This window comes from Procambarus clarkii, chromosome 60 (genome assembly GCF_040958095.1).
Source record: "Procambarus clarkii isolate CNS0578487 chromosome 60, FALCON_Pclarkii_2.0, whole genome shotgun sequence".
Taxonomy (NCBI): domain Eukaryota; kingdom Metazoa; phylum Arthropoda; class Malacostraca; order Decapoda; family Cambaridae; genus Procambarus; species Procambarus clarkii.
In genome coordinates this window covers 7,868,627-7,887,531 of record NC_091209.1, presented here as the reverse complement: position 1 = coordinate 7,887,531, position 18,905 = coordinate 7,868,627, and the positions used below count along the sequence as shown (strand labels likewise).

The 18,905-nt window shown below is 39.8% G+C and overlaps 1 protein-coding gene across 1 annotated transcript in view; it reads right to left on the bottom strand.

Annotated features, from left to right (window-relative positions):
• Positions 1 to 1,083, bottom strand: part of LOC123760811 (uncharacterized) — a 79,179-nt gene extending 78,096 nt beyond the window's left edge. The window contains exon 1 of the mRNA XM_069307265.1: positions 1,078 to 1,083. Within this exon, the coding sequence (XP_069163366.1) occupies positions 1,078 to 1,083 (6 nt within the window). The remainder of the gene's footprint in view (positions 1 to 1,077) is intronic.
• Positions 1,084 to 18,905: the final 17,822 nt, after the last annotated feature.

Below are 18,905 nucleotides of genomic sequence, written 5' to 3'. Positions count from 1 at the left end.
AGGTGCCAGGGACAGATGAGGAGGAGGGGCAAGGTGCCATGGACAGGTGGGGAGGAGGGGCAAGGTGCCAGGGACAGATGGGGAGGAGGGGCAAGGTGCCAGGGACAGATGGGGAGGGGCAAGGTGCCAGGGACAGATGAGGAGGAGGGGCAAGGTGCCATGGACAGGTGGGGAGGAGGGGCAAGGGGCCAGGGACAGATGGGGAGGAGGGGCAAGGTGCCAGGGACAGATGGGGAGGAGGGGCAAGGGGCCAGGGACAGATGGGGAGGAGGGGCAAGGGGCCAGGGACAGATGGGGAGGAGGGGCAAGGGGCCAGGGACAGATGGGGAGGAGGGGCAAGGTGCCAGGGACAGATGGGGAGGAGGGGCAAGGGGCCAGGGACAGATGGGGAGGAGGGGCAAGGGGCCAGGGACAGATGGGGAGGAGGGGCAAGGTGCCAGGGACAGATGGGGAAGAAAGGCAAGGGGCCAGGGACAGATGGGGAGGAGGGGCAAGGGGCCAGGGACAGATGGGGAGGAGGGGCAAGGGGCCAGGGACAGGTGGGGAGGAGGGGCAAGGGACAGATGGGGAGGAGGGGCAAGGGGCCAGGGACAGATGGGGAGGAGGGGCAAGGGACAGATGGGGAGGAGGGGCAAGGGGCCAGGGACAGATGGGGAGGAGATAAGGGAGGGAGAAAGCCGTACCCACACCACGTCAGGGACAGAGGTGAGAGCTTACTGTAATGGGGGAGCCATCAGAGAATAAAATATGTAGGAGAGAGAGAGAGTGAGAGAGAGAGAGAGAGAGAGAGAGAGAGTGAGAGAGAGAGAGAGAGAGAGAGAGAGAGAGAGAGAGAGAGAGAGAGAGAGAGAGAGAGAGAGAGAGAGAGAGAGTTAGAGAGAGAGAGAGAGAGAGAGAGAGAGAGAGAGAGAGAGAGAGAGAGAGAGAGAGAGAGAGAGAGAGAGAGAGAGAGAGAGAGAGAGAGAGAGAGAGAGAGTTAGAGAGAGAGATGAGGACCTTGGTGGGAGTGAGATATACAAAACTACAGAACGTACCTCCCACTCCAAGGCCTCCTACACCCTCCCAATCAAAGAATACCTCCATCATCAAGGGCCTAAATAATACCAGAAACTCGAGCCTCGAACCCTAACGTTTCTAACGAACGAGAACGTAAAGAACGCTACACACGGCCAAATGTGCATCGAGATGACCTTTGGATATACGCAGTGCTTAAACGTAGATTACGCACTGACGCCAACTACTTACATCTACGCTGATGAAAAATCTCCACCATTTCAGAAAGACAATTACAAAATAGATTATTTACGAAAACACAAATTTCCCCTTCAAGTGTAACTTGTAAATTGACGAATCATAGTGACAAAATCCCATCAGGAGAGCTTGGGATTTCACACGTTCAACGAATCTCCATAGCTCTATAAAAAAATTATATAATTATCACTTCTGTTCATGCTCTAACGTCTCACCATCGGCCTTTGTTCAAATGTATAATCTCACTAAATTCTTTTGTTTACAATGAAGCAAATGAATAATCTCAAAGTTCAAATCAAAACAAGATTATCGGCTTTTGTGCAAATGGAAAATTTTTATCTCATATTTAAACTATATTGACGAGACTTTAAAATAACATATTTCTGTCTTTTTTTAATATATCTCTTGGTGGTCTCTTGTTGAGAATAAATCTCCTCTTTCCTCTTGAAAATATCTCCTGAAAGTCTCTTGTTCCTGTATTATTTCTTCGTCTATTGTTCCTTTATTATCACTTGTTCCTGAATTACCTGTCTTTAATTCCCTTATTATCTCTCCATCTATTGTTCCCTCTATTCATCTCTCTATGAATGTCTAAGTCACCTTGGGCTTCAGGGGAAACACATTCACAATAATGTATAACATTTCTGAATAAACAGATATTCAAGCTGTTTACAAAAGCTTTTACATATTATATATTAATATAGCATTATCCTGTGATATATATATATATATATGTGTGTGTTCTGGCCATTAGCTGCTGCAAATCTGGTTTTCTCTTTCTTCCCTGTTCTGAATGTTTGTTTACAAAAATAAGTAAACTTTATGAATGTTAATGTTTAAACGACAGTTATTTATACTGATGTAGAAACAAATTTGGATTTCTTGTCGATTGAAGTTAAAAGATTATCCGGTTATAGGGGTGTGTGTATTATTCATTCTCTCCATAAAAGCCTTAAGTAATGTATCATTATAGTTTACTTATGTACTGGGAGAACTGTGGATGTTATCTTAATTAAAATAATGATGTCTTGAGTTGTGTTATTGATTACAGCAAACTGTCTTCAGATTAGTCATATAATAATGAATTTATTAAGGATTATAATGGGGTGAATAATTTGTACACACACATTAGGTAACTGAATATTCTATTACTAGTATCGATAATAAATTCAGATCTGTTTTTGCATCAATAAAAATTTTGGCTCTTAAACAATAACAAAAATGTTACGTCTTATATATATATATATATATATATATATATATATATATATATATATATATATATATATATATATATATATATATATATATATATACAATGAAGCAAATGAATAAGTGTGAACCATATATATATATATATATATATATATATATATATATATATATATATATATATATATATATATTTAAAGAGTCCTTAAAGACCATGCCACAGGCGAAGATAATCAATATTTTTAGTTTTCTATATATGTAAATTTCTTCACTAACACTAAAAAAAATGATGTGGAAACGATTCTCAAAATCTGTCGCTTTGAGTTTACCTTAATAAGGCTTATCGACCTCGAGAGGGTTATTAAAGCCAGCACAATACCTAACTGACCAACAAGCAAGTATAACTCCGTTCTAAACACAGTTTAGGGTGAAAGAAAATTGCTTGTGGCCTAGGAATGATCATGTATTGCACTTCCAATGTCCTTGGAGTTATTAGAGACATTATATAATCTCTTTTATAACCTCCAAATGCATGATAATGGGACTTGGGAGTCAATAAGGTTGTGTCCAAGACTGGAGAGACACACACACACACTCACTCCCCGAGGCCAGCAGCAGGTGAGTGTGAACCATATAGGAGACAGGACGACCTGAAGAGCGCCGGAGAGAGAGAGGGGGAAAAAAATTCTTGAGACGTGAGATGTTTATATCTGTGGGCGGCTGGTGTCACGTTTTGTACGGCGTCATTGGTGGAGCTTCGTACGTGTAGTAAAAGGGATAATTAGAGTAAACTAGATGCCCAGGTCTCATTGACACATACCCTCCCTCTCCTCTCCTCTCTCTCTCTCTCTCTCTCTTTCTTCACAGCCTCCGCTCCTGGTTTCTCTTCACACACACACACACACACACACACACACAAACACACACACACACACACACACACACACACACACACACACACACACACACACACACACACACACACACACACACACACACACACACACACACACACACAAACACACAAACACACACACACACACACACACACACACACACACACACAAACACACACACACACACTCTCCATATCCCCCTCATACACCCTTCCGAGCTCCTCCCACAATCATCACATTCTTTTAGTCACCTTCCCGCGCAACACGTCCTCTCCAACTCCACATTCCTTGCACACACACACAAACCCTCCCCATCTCCACCCTCCATGCACACACACGCCCTCCCTTCCTCCCTCTCTCCCCACACAAATGCCCTCCAAACAAAAGGCTGAACCCAGAATGCAAATCTCTCATCTGAACATACGTTCCAAAAGTCAATATCAGAATTCACAAATATTTAAAATGAAGTGAATGTCTATTGACTTGTGACAAAACATTTCGCGCCTGGTCATGGGACCACGACCCAGTTACGACACTCTCGATACAATCCCAATAAATCCTTCAAAATTTTAATGAAGCTAGCCCCAAGCGTTGGCCTCCAAGCTCAGATAGACAAGCAAACAAGTAGATATTCTCTTTCATATATATATAGATAGTGTTGTTTTCCAGGTGTTCTGAGATGACTGGGAAACATATTCTTCTTCATTATGATGAGATTTTGTAATAATAACACTTATCATATCACTAAATAACATTCCTACGACTCATAATTAATATTACTATCACTAACAAATATTCTTACTATCTGGTCCTAAGAAAGAGAATGTCGGTTTGCCTGTCCAAGATTAAAAGTCAGATACCTGAGGCTAACACCATTAAACTTTGTTGCATTAATGGTGAATTTAGTTTTTACAATGGGGTCGGTGTTTGCCCGGTGTCCCTCCCCACTCCCCAGCTTTGAATGGGGCACACGCCCTGCCATCTTCTCAGGCTCCTGGTCAATTTAATCGAGCCTGACCTCAGGCTATCTTGAGATGAGATGATTTCGGGGCTTTAGTGTCCCCGCGGCCCGGTCCTCGACCAGGCCTCCACCCGCAGGAAGCAGCTCGTGACAGCTGACTAACTCCCAGGTACCTATTTACTGCTAGGTAACAGGGGCATTCAGGGTGAAAGAAACTTTGCTCATTTGTTTCCGCCTCGTGCGGGAATCGAACCCGCGCCACAGAATTACGAGTCCTGCACGCTATCCTGCACGCAATTACTGAAAACGGCGATGGGTCATATTTTGCCCAAACCCCCCTGCAGTTTTCAAAATGTCTGAAATGTCCGAAATTTGACTCCTGAGCGTGATTTTTGAGCCGAATTCTGACTCTCTGCACCTATTTTCATTTTCAAATTACGAATTTTATACCGAAAATATGCCAATTACTGAAAACGGCGATAGGTCATATTTTGCCCAAACCCCCCTGCAGTTCTCAAAATGTCTGAAATGTCCGAAATTTGACTCCTTAGCGTGATTTTTGAGCCGAATTCTGACTCTTTGCGCCTATTTTCATTTTCAAATTACGACTTTTTATACCGAAAATATGCCAATTACTGAAAACGGCGATGGGTCATATTTTGCCCAAACCCCCCTGCAGTTTTCAAAATGTCTGAAATGTCCGAAATTTGACTCCTTAGCGTGATTTGTGAGCCGAATTCTGACTCTCTGCACCTATTTTCATTTTCAAATTACGAATTTTATACCGAAAATATGCCAATTACTGAAAACGGCGATAGGTCATATTTTGCCCAAACCCCCCTGCAGTTTTCAAAATGTCTGAAATGTCCGAAATTTGACTCCTGAGTGTGATTTTTGAGCCGAATTCTGACTCTCTGCACCTATTTTCATTTTCAAATTAAGACTTTTTATACCGAAAATATGCCAATTACTGAAAATGGCGATGGGTCATATTTTGCCCAAACCCCCCTGCAGTTTTCAAAATGTCTGAAATGTCCGAAATTTGAATCCTGAGCGTGATTTTTGAGCCGAATTCTGACTCTCTGCACCTATTTTCATTTTCAAATTACGACTTTTTATACCCAAAATATGCCAATTACTGAAAACGGCGATGGGTCATAGCCCAAACCCCCCTGCAGTTTTCAAAATGTCTGAAATGTCCGAAATTTGACTCCTGAGTGTGATTTTTGAGCCGAATTCTGACTCTCTGCACCTATTTTCATTTTCAAATTAAGACTTTTTATACCGAAAATATGCCAATTACTGAAAACGGCGATGGGTCATATTTTGCCCAAACCCCCCTGTAGTTTTCAAAATGTCTTAAATGTCCGAAATTTGACTCCTGAGCGTGATTTTTGAGCTGAATTCTGACTCTCTGCACCTATTTTCATTTTCAAATTACGACTTTTTATACCGAAAATATGCCAATTACTGAAAACGGCGATGGGACATATTTTGACCAAACCCCCCTGCAGTTTTCAAAGTGTCTGAAATGTCCAAAATTTGACTCCTGAGCGTGATTTTTGAGCCGAATTCTGACTCTCTGCACCTATATTCATTTTCAAATTACGACTTTTTATACCGAAAATATGCCAATTACTGAAAACGGCGATGGGTCATATTTGGCCCAAACCCCCCTGCAGTTTTCAAAATGTCTGAAATGTCCGAAATTTGACTCATGAGCGTGATTTTTGGGCCGAATTCTGACTCTCTGAACCTATTTTCATTTTCAAATTACGACTTTTTATACCGAAAATATGCCAATTACTGAAAACAGCGATGGGTCATCTTTTGCCCAAACCCCCCTGCAGTTCTCAAAATGTCTGAAATGTCCGAAATTTGACTCCTGAGCGTGATTTTTGAGCCGAATTCTGACTCTCTGCGCCTATTTTCATTTTCAAATTACGACTTTTTATACCGAAAATATGCCAATTACTGAAAACGGCGATGGGTCATATTTTGCCCAAACCCCCCTGCAGTTTTCAAAATGTCTGAAATGTCCGAAATTTGACTCCTTAGCGTGATTTGTGAGCCGAATTCTGACTCTCTGCACCTATTTTCATTTTCAAATTACGAATTTTATACCGAAAATATGCCAATTACTGAAAACGGCGATAGGTCATATTTTGCCCAAACCCCCCTGCAGTTTTCAAAATGTCTGAAATGTCCGAAATTTGACTCCTGAGTGTGATTTTTGAGCCGAATTCTGACTCTCTGCACCTATTTTCATTTTCAAATTAAGACTTTTTATACCGAAAATATGCCAATTACTGAAAATGGCGATGGGTCATATTTTGCCCAAACCCCCCTGCAGTTTTCAAAATGTCTGAAATGTCCGAAATTTGAATCCTGAGCGTGATTTTTGAGCCGAATTCTGACTCTCTGCACCTATTTTCATTTTCAAATTACGACTTTTTATACCCAAAATATGCCAATTACTGAAAACGGCGATGGGTCATAGCCCAAACCCCCCTGCAGTTTTCAAAATGTCTGAAATGTCCGAAATTTGACTCCTGAGCGTGATTTTTGAGCCGAATTCTGACTATCTGCACCTATTTTCATTTTCAAATTACGACTTTTTATACCGAAAATATGCCAATTACTGAAAACGGCGATGGGTCATATTTTGCCCAAACCCCCCTGCAGTTTTCAAAATGTCTGAAATGTCCGAAATTTGACCCCTGAGCGTGATTTTTGAGCCGAATTCTGAGTCTCTGCATCTATTTTCATTTTAAAATTACTACTTTTTATACCGAAAATATGCCAATTACTGAAAACGGCGATGGGTCATATTTTGCCCAAACCCCCCTGCAGTTTTCAAAATGTCCGAAATTTGACTCCTGGGCGTGATTTTTGAGCCGAATTCTGACTCTCTGCACCTATTTTCATTTTCAAATTACGACTTTTTATACCGAAAATATGCCAATTACTGAAAACGGCGATGGGTCATCTTTTGCCCAAACCCCCCTGCAGTTCTCAAAATGTCTGAAATGTCCGAAATTTGACTCCTGAGCGTGATTTTTGAGCCGAATTCTGACTCTCTGCGCCTATTTTCATTTTCAAATTACGACTTTTTATACCGAAAATATGCCAATTACTGTAAACGGCGATGGGTCATATTTTGCCCAAACCCCCCTGCAGTATTGAAAATGTCTGAAATGTCCGAAATTTGAATCCTTAGCGTGATTTTTGAGCCGAATTCTGACTCTCTGCACCTATTTTCATTTTCAAATTACGAATTTTATACCGAAAATATGCCAATTACTGAAAACGGCGATAGGTCATATTTTGCCCAAACCCCCCTGCAGTTTTCAAAATGTCTGAAATGTCCAAAATTTGACTCCTGAGCGTGATTTTTGAGCCGAATTCTGACTCTCTGCACCTATTTTCATTTTCAAATTACGACTTTTTATACCGAAAATATGCCAATTACTGAAAACGGCGATGGGTCATATTTTGCCCAAACCCCCCTGCAGTTTTCAAAATGTCTGAAATGTCCGAAATTTGACTCGTGAGCGTGATTTTTGAGCCGAATTCTGACTCTCTGAACCTATTTTCATTTTCAAATTACGATTTTTTTTACCGAAAATATGCCAATTACTGAAAACAGCGAGGGGTCATATTTTGCCCAAACCCCCCTGCAGTTTTCAAAATGTCTGAAATGTCCGAAGTTTGACTCCTGAGCGTGATTTTTGAGCCGAATTCTGACTCTCTGCACCTATTTTCATTTTCAAATTACGACTTTTTATACCGAAAATATGCCAATTACTGAAAACGGCGATGGGTCATCTTTTGCCCAAACCCCCCTGCAGTTCTCAAAATGTCTGAAATGTCCGAAATTTGACTCCTGAGCGTGATTTTTGAGCCGAATTCTGACTCTCTGCGCCTATTTTCATTTTCAAATTAAGACTTTTTATACCGAAAATATGCCAATTACTGAAAATGGCGATGGGTCATATTTTGCCCAAACCCCCCTGCAGTTTTCAAAATGTCTGAAATGTCCGAAATTTGACTCCTGAGCGTGATTTTTGAGCCGAATTCTGACTCTCTGCACCTAGTTTCATTTTCAAATTACGACTTTTTATACCCAAAATATGCCAATTACTGAAAACGGCGATGGGTCATAGCCCAAACCCCCCTGCAGTTTTCAAAATGTCTGAAATGTCCGAAATTTGACTCCTGAGCGTGATTTTTGAGCCAAATTCTGACTCTCTGCACCTATTTTCATTTTCAAATTACGACTTTTTATACCGAAAATATGCCAATTACTGAAAACGGCGATGGGTCATATTTAGCCCAAACCCCCCTGCAGTTTTCAAAATGTCTGAAATGTCCGAAATTTGACTCCTGAGCGTGATGTTTGAGCCGAATTCTGACTCTCTGCACCTATTTTCATTTTCAAATTACGACATTTTATACCGAAAATATGCCAATTACTGAAAACGGCGATGTATCATATTTTGCCCAAACCCCCCTGCAGTTCTCAAAATGTCTGAAATGTCCGAAATTTGACTCCTGAGCGTGATTTTTGAGCCGAATTCTGACTCTCTGCACCTATTTTCATTTTCAAATTACGAATTTTTATACCGAAAATATGCCAATTACTGAAAACGGCGATGGATCATATTTTGCCCAAACCCCCCTGCAGTTCTCAAAATGTCTGAAATGTCCGAAATTTGAATCCTGAGCGTGATTTTTGAGCTGAATTCTGACTCTCTGCACCTAATTTCATTTTCAAATTACGACTTTTTATACCGAAAATATGCCAATTACTGAAAACGGCGATGGGTCATATTTTGCCCAAACCCCCCTGCAGTTTTCAAAATGTCTGAAATGTCCGAAATTTGACTCCTGAGCGTGATTTTTGAGCCGAATTCTGACTCTCTGCATCTATTTTCGTTTTAAAATTACGACTTTTTATACCGAAAATATGCCAATTACTGAAAACGGCGATGGGTCATATTTTGCCCAAACCCCACCTGCAGTTTTCAAAATGTCTGAAATGTCCGAAATTTGACTCCTGAGCGTGATTTTTGAGCCGAATTCTGACTCTCTGCATCTATTTTCATTTTAAAATTACTACTTTTTATACCGAAAATATGCCAATTACTGAAAACGGCGATGGGTCATATTTTGCCCAAACCCCCCTGCAGTTTTCAAAATGTCCGAAATTTGACTCCTGGGCGTGATTTTTGAGCCGAATTCTGACTCTCTGCACCTATTTTCATTTTCAAATTACGACTTTTTATACCGAAAATATGCCAATTACTGAAAACGGCGATGGGTCATCTTTTGCCCAAACCCTCCTGCAGTTCTCAAAATGTCTGAAATGTCCGAAATTTGACTCCTGAGCGTGATTTTTGAGCCGAATTCTGACTCTCTGCGCCTATTTTCATTTTCAAATTACGACTTTTTATACCGAAAATATGCCAATTACTGAAAACGGCGATTGGTCATATTTTGCCCAAACCCCCCTGCAGTTTTCAAAATGTCTGAAATGTCCGAAATTTGACTCCTTAGCGTGATTTTTGAGCCGAATTCTGACTCTCTGCACCTATTTTCATTTTCAAATTACGAATTTTATACCGAAAATGTGCCAATTACTGAAAACGGCGATAGGTCATATTTTGCCCAAACCCCCCTGCAGTTTTCAAAATGTCTGAAATGTCCGAAATTTGACTCCTGAGTGTGATTTTTGAACCGAATTCTGACTCTCTGCACCTATTTTCATTTTCAAATTAAGACTTTTTATACCGAAAATATGCCAATTACTGAAAATGGCGATGGGTCATATTTTGCCCAAACCCCCCTGCAGTTTTCAAAATGTCTGAAATGTCCGAAATTTGACTCCTGAGCGTGATTTTTGAGCTGAATTCTGACTCTCTGCACCTATTTTCATTTTCAAATTACGAATTTTTATATCCAAAATATGCCAATTACTGAAAACGGCGATGGGTCATAGCCCAAACCCCCCTGCAGTTTTCAAAATGTCTGAAATGTCCGAAATTTGACTCGTGAGCGTGATTTTTGAGCCGAATTCTGACTCTCTGCACCTATTTTCATTTTCAAATTACGAATTTTTATACCGAAAATATGCCAATTACTGAAAACGGCGATGGGTCATATTTAGCCCAAACCCCCCTGCAGTTTTCAAAATGTCTGAAATGTCCGAAATTTGACTCCTGAGCGTGATGTTTGAGCCGAATTCTGACTCTCTGCACCTATTTTCATTTTCAAATTACGACTTTTTATACCGAAAATATGCCAATTACTGAAAACGGCGATGGGTCATATTTAGCCCAAACCCCCCTGCAATTTTCAAAATGTCTGAAATGTCCGAAATTTGACTCCTGAGCGTGATTTTTGAGCCGAATTCTGACTCTCATCATCTATTTTCGTTTTAAAATTACGAATTTTTATACCGAAAATATGCCAATTACTGAAAACGGCGATGGTCATATTTTGCCCAAACCCCCCTGCAGTTTTCAAAATGTCTGAAATGTCCGAAATTTGACTCCTGAGCGTGATTTTTGAGCCGAATTCTGACTCTCTGCATCCTATTTTCATTTTCAAATTACGACTTTTTATACCGAAAATATGCCAATTACTGAAAACGGCGATGGATCATATTTTGCCCAAACCCCCCTGCAGTTCTCAAAATGTCTGAAATGTCCGAAATTTGACTCCTGAGCGTGATTTTTGAGCCTGAATTCTGACTCTCTGCACCTAATTTCATTTTCAAATTACGACTTTTTATACCGAAAATATGCCAATTACTGAAAACGGCGATGGGTCATATTTTGCCCAAACCCCCTTGCAGTTTTCAAAATAGTCTGAAATGTCCGAAATTTGACTCCTGAGCGTGATTTTTGAGCCGAATTCTGACTCTCTGCATCTATTTTCAGTTTTAAAATTACGACTTTTTATACCGAAAATATGCCAATTACTGTAAACGGCGATGGGTCATATTTTGCCCAAACCCCACCTGCAGTTTTCAAAATGTCTGAAATGTCCGAAATTTGAATCCTGAGCGTGATTTTTGAGCCGAATTCTGACTCTCTGCATCTATTTTCATTTTCAAATTACTACTTTTATACCGAAAATATGCCAATTACTGAAAACGGCGATAGGTCATATTTTGCCCAAACCCCCCTGCAGTTTTCAAATTGAATGTCCGAAATTTGACTCCTGAGCGTCATTTTTGAGCCGAATTCTGACTCTCTGCACCTATTTTCATTTTCAAATTACGACTTTTTATACCGAAAATATGCCAATTACTGAAAACGGCGATGGGTCATATTTTGCCCAAACCCTCCTGCAGTTCTCAAAATGTCTGAAATGTCCGAAATTTGACTCCTGAGCGTGATTTTTGAGCCGAATTCTGACTCTCTGAACCTATTTTCATTTTCAAATTACGACTTTTTTATACCGAAAATATGCCAATTACTGAAAACGGCGATGGGTCATATTTTGCCCAAACCCCCCTGCAGTTTTCAAAATGTCTGAAATGTCCGAAGTTTGACTCCTGAGCGTGATTTTTGAGCCGAATTCTGACTCTCTGCACCTATTTTCATTTTCAAATTACGACTTTTTATACCGAAAATATGCCAATTACTGAAAACGGCGATAGGGTCATATTTTGCCCAAACCCCCCTGCAGTTCTCAAAATGTCTGAAATGTCCGAAATTTGACTCCTGAGCGTGATTTTTGAGCCGAATTCTGACTCTCTGCACCTATTTTCATTTTCAAATTACGACTTTTTATACCGAAAATATGCCAATTACTGAAAACTGGCGATGGGTCATATTTTGCCCAAACCCCCCTGCAGTTTTCAAAATGTCTGAAATGTCCGAAATTTGACTCCTGAGCGTGATTTTTGAGCTGAATTCTGACTCTCTGCACCTATTTTCATTTTCAAATTACGAATTTTTATATCCGAAAATATGCCAATTACTGAAAACGGCGATAGGGTCATATTGCCCAAACCCCCCTGCAGTTTTCAAAATGTCTGAAATGTCCGAAATTTGACTCGTGAGCGTGATTTTTGAGCCGAATTCTGACTCTCTGCACCTATTTTCATTTTCAAATTACGAATTTTTATACCGAAAATATGCCAATTACTGAAAACTGGCGATGGGTCATATTTAGCCCAAACCCCCCTGCAGTTTTCAAAATGTCTGAAATGTCCGAAATTTGACTCCTGAGCGTGATAGTTTGAGCCGAATTCTGACTCTCTGCACCTATTTTCATTTTCAAATTACGACTTTTTATACCGAAAATATGCCAATTACTGAAAACGGCGATGGGTCATATTTGCCCAAACCCCCCTGCAATTTTCAAAATGTCTGAAATGTCCGAAATTTGACTCCTGAGCGTGATTTTTGAGCCGAATTCTGACTCTCATGCATCCTATTTTCAGTTTTAAAATTACGACTTTTTATACCGAAAATATGCCAATTACTGAAAACGGCGATGAGTCATATTTAGCCCAAACCCCCCTGCAGTTTTCAAAATGTCTGAAATGTCCGAAATTTGACTCCTGAGCGTGATTTTTGAGCCGAATTCTGACTCTCTGCATCCTATTTTCATTTTCAAATTACGACTTTTTATACCGAAAATATGCCAATTACTGAAAACGGCGATGTATCATATTTTGCCCAAACCCCCCTGCAGTTTTCAAAATGTCTGAAATGTCCAAAATTTGACTCCTGAGCGTGATTTTTGAGCCGAATTCTGACTCTCTGCACCTATTTTCATTTTCAAATTACGAATTTTTATACCGAAAATATGCCAATTACTGAAAACGGCGATGGATCATATTTTGCCCAAACCCCCTTGCAGTTCTCAAAATAGTCTGAAATGTCCGAAATTTGACTCCTGAGCGTGATTTTTGAGCTGAATTCTGACTCTCTGCACCTATTTTCATTTTCAAATTACGACTTTTTATACCGAAAATATGCCAATTACTGTAAACGGCGATGGGTCATATTTTGCCCAAACCCCCCTGCAGTTTTCAAAATGTCTGAAATGTCCGAAATTTGACTCCTGAGCGTGATTTTTGAGCCGAATTATGACTCTCTGCATCCTATTTTCAGTTTTCAAATTACGACTTTTTATACCGAAAATATGCCAATTACTGAAAACTGGCGATAGGGTCATATTTTGCCCAAACCCCCCTGCAGTTTTCAAAATGTCTGAAATGTCCAAAATTTGACTCCTGAGCGTGATTTTTGAGCCGAATTCTGACTCTCTGCACCTATTTTCATTTTCAAATTACGACTTTTTATACCGAAAATATGCCAATTACTGAAAACGGCGATGGGTCATATTTTGCCCAAACCCTCCTGCAGTTCTCAAAATGTCTGAAATGTCCGAAATTTGACTCCGTGAGCGTGATTTTTGAGCCGAATTCTGACTCTCTGAGCCTATTTTCATTTTCAAATTACGACTTTTTTATACCGAAAATATGCCAATTACTGAAAACGGCGATGGGTCATATTTTGCCCAAACCCCCCTGCAGTTTTCAAAATGTCTGAAATGTCCGAAAGTTTGACTCCTTAGCGTGATTTTTGAGCCGAATTCTGACTCTCTGCACCTATTTTCATTTTAAAATTACGACTTTTTATACCGAAAATATGCCAATTACTGAAAACGGCGATAGGTCATATTTTGCCCAAACCCCCCTGCAGTTCTCAAAATGTCTGAAATGTCCGAAATTTGACTCCTGAGTGTGATTTTTGAAGCCGAATTCTGACTCTCTGCACCTATTTTCATTTTCAAATTAAGACTTTTTATACCGAAAATATGCCAATTACTGAAAACTGGCGATGGGTCATATTTTGCCCAAACCCCCCTGCAGTTTTCAAAATGTCTGAAATGTCCGAAATTTGACTCCTGAGCGTGATTTTTGAGCCGAATTCTGACTCTCTGCACCTATTTTCATTTTCAAATTACGAATTTTATATCCGAAAATATGCCAATTACTGAAAACGGCGATAGGGTCATATTGCCCAAACCCCCCTGCAGTTTTCAAAATGTCTGAAATGTCCGAAATTTGACTCCTGAGCTGTGATTTTTGAGCCGAATTCTGACTCTCTGCACCTATTTTCATTTTCAAATTACGACTTTTTATACCGAAAATATGCCAATTACATGAAAACTGGCGATGGGTCATATTTCAGCCCAAACCCCCCTGCAGTTTTCAAAATGTCTGAAATGTCCGAAATTTGACTCCTGAGCGTGATGTTTGAGCCGAATTCTGACTCTCTGCACCTATTTTCATTTTCAAATTACGACTTTTTATACCGAAAATATGCCAATTACTGAAAACGGCGATGGGTCATATTTGCCCAAACCCCCCTGCAGTTTTCAAAATGTCTGAAATGTCCGAAATTTGACTCCTGAGCGTGATTTTTGAGCCGAATTCTGACTCTCATGCATCTATTTTCGTTTTAAAATTACGACTTTTTATACCGAAAATATGCCAATTACTGAAAACGGCGATGAGTCATATTTAGCCCAAACCCCACCTGCAGTTTTCAAAATGTCTGAAATGTCCGAAATTTGACTCCTGAGCGTGATGTTTGAGCCGAATTCTGACTCTCTGCATCTATTTTCATTTTAAAATTACTACTTTTTATACCGAAAATATGCCAATTACTGAAAACGGCGATGGGTCATATTTTGCCCAAACCCCCCTGCAGTTTTCAAAATGTCCGAAATTCAATTTGACTCCTGGGCGTGATTTTTGAGCCGAATTCTGACTCTCTGCACCTATTTTCATTTTCAAATTACGAATTTTTATACCGAAAATATGCCAATTACTGAAAACGGCGATGGATCATCTTTTGCCCAAACCCCCTTGCAGTTCTCAAAATGTCTGAAATGTCCGAAATTTGACTCCTGAGCGTGATTTTTGAGCCTGAATTCTGACTCTCTGCGCCTATTTTCATTTTCAAATTACGACTTTTTATACCGAAAATATGCCAATTACTGTAAACGGCGATGGGTCATATTTTGCCCAAACCCCCCTGCAGTTTTCAAAATGTCTGAAATGTCCGAAATTTGAATCCTTAGCGTGATTTTTGAGCCGAATTCTGACTCTCTGCATCTATTTTCATTTTCAAATTACGAATTTTATACCGAAAATATGCCAATTACTGAAAACTGGCGATAGGTCATATTTTGCCCAAACCCCCCTGCAGTTTTCAAAATGTCTGAAATGTCCAAAACTTGACTCCTGAGCGTGATTTTTGAGCCGAATTCTGACTCTCTGCACCTATTTTCATTTTCAAATTACGACTTTTTATACCGAAAATATGCCAATTACTGAAAACGGCGATGGGTCATATTTTGCCCAACCCTCCTGCAGTTTCTCAAAATGTCTGAAATGTCCGAAATTTGACTCGTGAGCGTGATTTTTGAGCCGAATTCTGACTCTCTGAACCTATTTTCATTTTCAAATTACGATTTTTTTTACCGAAAATATGCCAATTACTGAAAACGGCGAGGGGTCATATTTTGCCCAAACCCCCCTGCAGTTTTCAAAATGTCTGAAATGTCCGAAATTTGACTCCTGAGCGTGATTTTTGAGCCGAATTCTGACTCTCTGCACCTATTTTCATTTTAAAATTACGAATTTTATACCGAAAATGTGCCAATTACTGAAAACGGCGATAGGTCATATTTTGCCCAAACCCCCCTGCAGTTTTCAAAATGTCTGAAATGTCCGAAATTTGACTCCTGAGTGTGATTTTTGAACCGAATTCTGACTCTCTGCACCTATTTTCATTTTCAAATTAAGACTTTTTATACCGAAAATATGCCAATTACTGAAAATGGCGATGGGTCATATTTTGCCCAAACCCCCCTGCAGTTTTCAAAATGTCTGAAATGTCCGAAATTTGACTCCTGAGCGTGATTTTTGAGCCGAATTCTGACTCTCTGCACCTATTTTCATTTTCAAATTACGAATTTTTATATCCGAAAATATGCCAATTACTGAAAACGGCGATAGGGTCATATTGCCCAAACCCCCCTGCAGTTTTCAAAATGTCTGAAATGTCCGAAATTTGACTCCTGAGCGTGATTTTTGAGCCGAATTCTGACTCTCTGCACCTATTTTCATTTTCAAATTACGAATTTTTATACCGAAAATATGCCAATTACTGAAAACGGCGATGGGTCATATTTAGCCCAAACCCCCCTGCAGTTTTCAAAATGTCTGAAATGTCCGAAATTTGACTCCTGAGCGTGATGTTTGAGCCGAATTCTGACTCTCTGCACCTATTTTCATTTTCAAATTACGACTTTTTTATACCGAAAATATGCCAATTACTGAAAACGGCGATGGGTCATATTTTGCCCAAACCCCCCTGCAGTTTTCAAAATGTCTGAAATGTCCGAAATTTGACTCCTGAGCGTGATTTTTGAGCCGAATTCTGACTCTCATCATCTATTTTCGTTTTAAAATTACGACTTTTTATACCGAAAATATGCCAATTACTGAAAACGGCGATGGGTCATATTTTGCCCAAACCCCACCTGCAGTTTTCAAAATGTCTGAAATGTCCGAAATTTGACTCCTGAGCGTGATTTTTGAGCCGAATTCTGACTCTCTGCATCTATTTTCATTTTAAAATTACTATTTTTATACCGAAAATATGCCAATTACTGAAAACGGCGATGGGTCATATTTTGCCCAAACCCCCTGCAGTTTTCAAAATGTCCGAAATTTGACTCCTGGGCGTGATTTTTGAGCCGAATTCTGACTCTCTGCACCTATTTTCATTTTCAAATTACGAATTTTATACCGAAAATATGCCAATTACTGAAAACGGCGATAGGTCATCTTTTGCCCAAACCCCCTTGCAGTTCTCAAAATGTCTGAAATGTCCGAAATTTGACTCCTGAGCGTGATTTTTGAGCCGAATTCTGACTCTCTGCGCCTATTTTCATTTTCAAATTACGACTTTTTATACCGAAAATATGCCAATTACTGTAAACTGGCGATGGGTCATATTTTGCCCAAACCCCCCTGCAGTTTTCAAAATGTCTGAAATGTCCGAAATTTGAATCCTTAGCGTGATATTTTGAGCCGAATTCTGACTCTCTGCACCTATTTTCATTTTCAAATTACGAATTTTATACCGAAAATATGCCAATTACTGAAAACGGCGATAGGTCATATTTGCCCAAACCCCCCTGCAGTTTTCAAAATGTCTGAAATGTCCGAAATTTGACTCCTGAGCGTGATTTTTGAGCCGAATTCTGACTCTCTGCACCTATTTTCATTTTCAAATTACGACTTTTTATACCGAAAATATGCCAATTACTGAAAACGGCGATGGGTCATATTTGCCCAAACCCCCCTGCAGTTTTCAAAATGTCTGAAATGTCCGAAATTTGACTCGTGAGCGTGATTTTTGAGCCGAATTCTGACTCTCTGAACCTATTTTCATTTTCAAATTACGACTTTTTTATACCGAAAATATGCCAATTACTGAAAACGGCGAGGGGTCATATTTTGCCCAAACCCCCCTGCAGTTTTCAAAATGTCTGAAATGTCCGAAAGTTTGACTCCTGAGCGTGATTTTTGAGCCGAATTCTGACTCTCTGCACCTATTTTCATTTTCAAATTACGACTTTTTATACCGAAAATATGCCAATTACTGAAAACGGCGATGGGTCATCTTTTGCCCAAACCCCCCTGCAGTTCTCAAAATGTCTGAAATGTCCGAAATTTGACTCCTGAGCGTGATTTTTGAGCCGAATTCTGACTCTCTGCGCCTATTTTCATTTTCAAATTACGACTTTTTATACCGAAAATATGCCAATTACTGAAAACGGCGATGGGTCATATTTTGCCCAAAACCCCCTGCAGTTTTCAAAATGTCTGAAATGTCCGAAATTTGACTCCTTAGCGTGATTTTTGAGCCGAATTCTGACTCTCTGCACCTATTTTCATTTTAAAATTACGAATTTTATACCGAAAATGTGCCAATTACTGAAAACGGCGATAGGTCATATTTTGCCCAAACCCCCCTGCAGTTTTCAAAATGTCTGAAATGTCCAAAATTTGACTCCTGAGCGTGATTTTTGAGCCGAATTCTGACTCTCTGCACCTTTTTTCATTTTCAAATTACGACTTTTTATACCGAAAATATGCCAATTACTGAAAACGGCGATGGGTCATATTTTGCCCAACCCCCCTGCAGTTTTCAAAATGTCTGAAATGTCCGAAATTTGACTCGTGAGCGTGATTTTTGAGCCGAATTCTGACCCTCTGCACCTATTTTCATTTTCAAATTACGAATTTTTATACCGAAAATATGCCAATTACTGAAAACGGCGATGGGTCATATTTTGCCCAAACCCCCCTGCAGTTTTCAAAATGTCTGAAATGTCCAAAATTTGACTCCTGAGCGTGATTTTTGAGCCGAATTCTGACTCTCTGCACCTTTTTTCATTTTCAAATTAAGACTTTTTATACCGAAAATATGCCAATTACTGAAAATGGCGATGGGTCATATTTTGCCCAAACCCCC